General features: G+C 47.4%; 1 protein-coding gene across 1 annotated transcript in view; it reads left to right on the forward strand.

Moving 5' to 3' along the window:
* Window positions 1-3014, forward strand: part of HSPB8 (heat shock protein family B (small) member 8) — a 13001-nt gene extending 9987 nt beyond the window's left edge. Inside the window, exon 4 of the mRNA XM_028484710.2 lies at window positions 2009-3014. Within this exon, the coding sequence (XP_028340511.1) occupies window positions 2009-2168 (160 nt within the window). The 3' untranslated portion in view covers window positions 2169-3014. The remainder of the gene's footprint in view (window positions 1-2008) is intronic.
* Window positions 3015-5102: the final 2088 nt, after the last annotated feature.

Here is a 5102-nt window from a genome sequence, read left to right on the forward strand (position 1 = left end):
AGGGTAAGCTGGGACGAAGTGAGAGAGTGGCATGGACATATATACACTACCAAATGTAAAATAGATAGCTAGTGGGAAGCAGCCGCCTAGCACAGGGAGATCAGCTCGGTGCTTTGTGACCACCTAGAGGGGTGGGATAGGGAGGGTGGGAGGGAGACGCAAGAGGGAGGGGATATGGGGATATATGTCTATGTATAGCTGATTCACTCTGTTATAAAGCAGAAACTAACACACCATTGTAAAGCAATTATACTCCAATAAAGATGTTAAGAAAAAAAAGGATGCTATAGAGTAGGTATTATTAAGCTCATCTTGTGGATGAGAAAACTGAGGCGCAGAGGATGATGGGACTCAGCTAAGGTCACATAGCCAATAATGAGCTGGTCTGGGACTTGAACACAGGTCTCTCCACCTTCCAAGCCCACGACCTTCCTATTTGGTTAGGGGAAACCAAATGAGTGGTTCATGAACCATCTTCAACTATTTTTTGCCTTCTATGCTTACGTTCCCATACTATTATTTGCTCACGACTTTTTTTCTTTTCGATCAACTCGCTTTTGATATAAGGTTCAATTCTCATCAGTCAAACGTTCACTGAAGAAGGCAATTGTAAAATAAATCCAACGAAAGCAAAATGTGGTTAAATTCTAACTAGGCAGTGTTGCCTGCCTGAGGGTCTGAGTCATAGATTAGCTCTTTCTTTGTTAAAAGAGAAAATAGCAAGAAATAGAGGCTAAGGTGTTAAAGTCATGTTAACACAGAGCTGAGACTTTCCCTTAGATGTAAATGAAAGATCTGCAAGAGGATTGAGGAGGAATAGCTCTCCCACCACGTGTTTCAATATAGAGGTCACCCGGTGAGAGCCCTTGAACAAGTCTCTCCCCATCTCGGGGCCTCAGTTTGCTCGTGTGTAACATGAGAGCATCGTCCTGGACAGTCGAGAACCTTTCAGCCTCTGACATTTCATGGGTCAGTGATTGTGCTAAAATAGTCTCAGCTGTCAAGATGCTCACTTGTACAGCCAATGACTTCAATAACAATGTAGAAGGTGAGGCTGACTGAGCGCTTCCTGTATGCCAGGCACTGTGCTAAGCCCTTTGCTTTCATCATCCTACATAATTCTCACACCACCCTAAGAGATAGATGCTATTTTTAACCCCCTTTTCCTATAAGGAAATAAGTTCAGAGAGGCAAGATCACTAGTCCAAGGTCGCACAGTCAGGAAGAACCAGGATTTGAACTCAGGTCTGCCCGCCTGCAAAGTCCATGCTTGTGGACCATGGCTGCCCTGTCATATTGTCCGAGGTGTTCTACGGGTTGGCATGCAAAGGGTTAAACAGAGTCAGCCCATCCCCAGCCCAGAGAGGGAGGTCCAAACTCTTGGCCTTGTCTCTACTTCAGAAGTTTGGCTTGGCAACTGCCAAGTTCCCTTTCTCTTCCATCCTTCCCTGCAGGCCCCTTGGTAATCTCCGTGGCTCAATTTGGCAGGAGTCTCCCTGGTAGAGGAAGTTCATGTGGCTACAGGTGGCTGTTCACAGCAAAAAACTCCCCAACCCCTCCGGGAAGGGTCCTGCCCATGACCAGAATGGGCTCACCTTACTTCCTGGGTCTTTCATCAAGATCCCTGCATTTACAATAGTCAGAGCCAGCCTGGACCGGTGAGCTATGGGGATTGAACCTTCTGGCTTTCCCTACCGCGGACCTTTTTTCAAAAGCCTGGTGCCTGGGGAGACAGGAGCATCATGATCAGCTACTCTGAGTTTGGAGACCAGGATTCCAATTCTATTCCCATCTGCTGCTTGCCGGCTGTGTGACCTTGGGCAAATCAGTTCACCTCTCCGATCTCAGTCTCCTCAACTATAAATTGGGGATAGTAGTGGAACTTGCCTGCTGGGAATATTATCAAAATAATAATCCCACCAGGAAATATCGAAAATATTTTCTTTCAAATGAAATGAGAATGTTTGGCTATATTAAAAATAATAACTGAATCGTGTGTTTCTCCTAGGCTTCCTGCAGAGGTGGATCCTGTGACAGTATTCGCCTCGCTTTCCCCAGAAGGCCTGCTGATCATCGAAGCCCCCCAGATCCCCCCTTACTCACCATTTGGAGAGAGCAGTTTCAACAACGAGCTTCCCCAAGACAGCCAGGAAGTCACTTGTACCTGAGACCCCAGTCTTGGCCCTTCCTTGTTCCCTCCCCAACCCCTGGGCTTCTTTGATACCAGGATACATTACTTTAGCTGAACTCATAGATTTAGTGCGACTGAAATGTTGGGGGTCAGGGTGGATTGACCAGATTCCCTGGAGAGTGTGATAGTAGGTTTTTCCGCAAGATGGCGCAATTGGCAGGTCGTGTTCCGCTGCATTAGGCCAAGATGCTGGGAGTTTTTCTTTCTTTACCTTTTCTATTGTGATGAAAATGTTGCACATTCTACAGCTGCAAAACAAATAAAAGGGGACATAACATTTCACATTGTATCTTACCTTGCAGCTAATGCAAGAGTTGCTTTTCTCTGGGGACCTCCCCGTCACCCAGGTTCCCATTCTGGGCTCCCAGGGTCCATGCCTGCCCCAGGGTTTGGTTGACAGAGCCCAATAGCTCACCCCACTGTGTTTCTGCAGACCTGGTTTACACAGGGTTATAGACAGGTCTTACATCCCCCATATGGGATTTATCCAACAACCACATGAAAACAAGCAGTGCCGTCTGCCACCCAGGCATTTATAGCATGTTCCCAAGCTGGCACTCCTCAAGGACTCTGGGAGCCCCTTAGTTTATTCTCTGGCTAAAGTCCCCCCTTTCTTGTGTCTCCTATGTCCAAGTCGGGATTTTTTACAGAGGGGGCTGTCTCCAGACAGCTCCACCAGGAACCAAGCAAAGGCCAGACTGCCTGGCAGGCAGACTAGTGGTACTGTGTATATGGGTGGGACACGTGTGTCATTGTTATTTGAATTGTGCTGTTGTTTAGGGGAAAATAACAGTAAATAATAATAAAGGAGCTGATGTTCTTAGCTTCGTGTGTCGTTTTGCTGGGAACTAAATGCGGTACCACTTAGATGTGCCACATCAATTAGGGATGCCTGTGGCAGCAAAAAATAATGCCCAATGCATAGTGGCTTAAATGACATAAATATCTGTCTAACTTTACAAGAAGTTTAGATATGAGTGATGTCAGAGTTACTTTTTCAGGTGTTATGCCACCAAGAACCCAGAGTCTTTCTATCGTTTTCCTCTGCCGTCTCTGACAAGTCTACAAGTTCTGTCTTCATGTTTGCAAGATGGCTGCAGCAGTTCCAAGCATCTCAACCTCATATGACTAGGTATAGGAAGAGGAAGCAAGGGTAGAAAAGTCTTTTTGTCTGAATTTCTCTTTTATCAGTAACATCTTTCCCAGAAGCTCTCTCTCAGCAGATTTCTTTCTTTTATTTCATTGACCAAAACTGGGTCACATGTGTATGCTGCAGCCAATCCCCGGCAAAGGGAAAGGGATGCCGTGTTGGGCTTAGATCAATATCGATTTGTCCTTTGAGGCCAGGAACATCGCTGCCTGAAAAAACAAGGTTCTGTTAGGAAGGAGGAAAGTGGCAATCAACAATTCGTGGACGCCCCACACGGATGCTGCCAGGAGCCCAGAACCCTGAAAGTAGGGTGGTGGTGAGCAGGGAGGCTGCCAGAGTGCATCAGTTGGAGCTGTTTCTGTGCTAAGTGCTAGGAAACCCCACTCAAACCGATTTAAGCAAAAAGGGGTGTTTATTGGGCACAGCTGCGAAGTCCAGGTTAAACGCTGCTTTCAGGTGTCTAACGATGTTAATAGAACTCAGTTTGTCTCTTGGTCCTGCGGTGTCGGCTCCATTCCCAGGCTCCCTGCTGCCTCCCACCTCCCCTGCTCCTAGTCTTCTATGTCCCCACGTCCTCTCAAGTAGTCACAAGACAGCTGCAATCACTACAGCCCCACATCCCCACATTCCAGTCCCCAGCGAGAAAAGCCACTCTTTTCTCATCGCTTTTGCTGGGAGTCATTCTTATTGGACCAGCTTGGGTCACATGACCATCCCTGCGCTAAGCGCAGCCCAGGAAATCAGTGCTTTGATTGGTAAGGCCTGGGTCACATGCTCCATCCCTGGAGCCAATCTCACTTAAGCTTCACGTTAGCCCAGGAAGTAGATGTTCAATTTTAGTGAAGAAGCTGAAGAGGAAGCTGCGTCTACGGGAAGTAGCTCAGGTAAGTCCCATGGTGATGGTAGAGCTTGAACCTAGATGTTTGCTTTTGGAAGAGTTAATGAGGAGTTGCTGAGCTGCTTTTTAAGAGCACCGCCAAACCCCGAAATGACAGCAGGAGTCAGTGACTATTTCCTGAGCACCTACTTATTTTGGTCCCATGCTGGGAGCCAAGCATATAGCAAACAATTAGGCACGATTCCTTCCCAGAGGAGCTCAGAGAGCAGCCACACGGGTAGGCAGATAATAGAAAGCCCGGCCCTCACTAAATCCTCACTGTGTGCCAGACACCGTGCTGAGGGCTTTATATGTATTGATAGATTTAATCACCCTACAATTCTATGAGTGTTACCGAACCCAACTTGGGTCCCCTGGCCCACAGGCAGTAAAGCCAATCTGCTGACGCCAGGTGTGGTGAAGGAAAGTGCAGCGTTTACTGCAGGGCACCAAGCATGGAGTCCAGGCAGCTAGGGTTCCAAATGCCTGAACTCCCTGACAGCTTTCAGGGAAGGGTTTTTGACGACAGGGTGAGGAAGAGGGTTGCCGGGTGTTTGGTCAGCTCATGGGCGTTCTTCTGGCTGGTTGGCGGTGAGTTAATTGGGAGCCATCATCATCACCCTTCTGGCACCAGCAGGCTGGGGAGGCGGGCTTGCGCGCTTATTCTCAGCATGTAGTCAATGTCTTCCACCTGGTGGCGGGGGCGGGTTTCAGTATCTGCTGAACAGCTCAAAGGATTTGCCTCAGAATAGTATCTATAGCTTTTGAGAAGGAACTAAAGGTCCTTGACTTTGTTTAAAGGCTAAACTATTATTATTTTGTCTGCTTGACCGTTTTCCTTTGTTTCTGTCTTTTCTCGCTTCTCTGATGAAATTTATTCTTTG

Source organism: Physeter macrocephalus, unplaced genomic scaffold (assembly GCF_002837175.3).
Source record: "Physeter macrocephalus isolate SW-GA unplaced genomic scaffold, ASM283717v5 random_216, whole genome shotgun sequence".
Lineage (NCBI taxonomy): Eukaryota > Metazoa > Chordata > Mammalia > Artiodactyla > Physeteridae > Physeter > Physeter macrocephalus.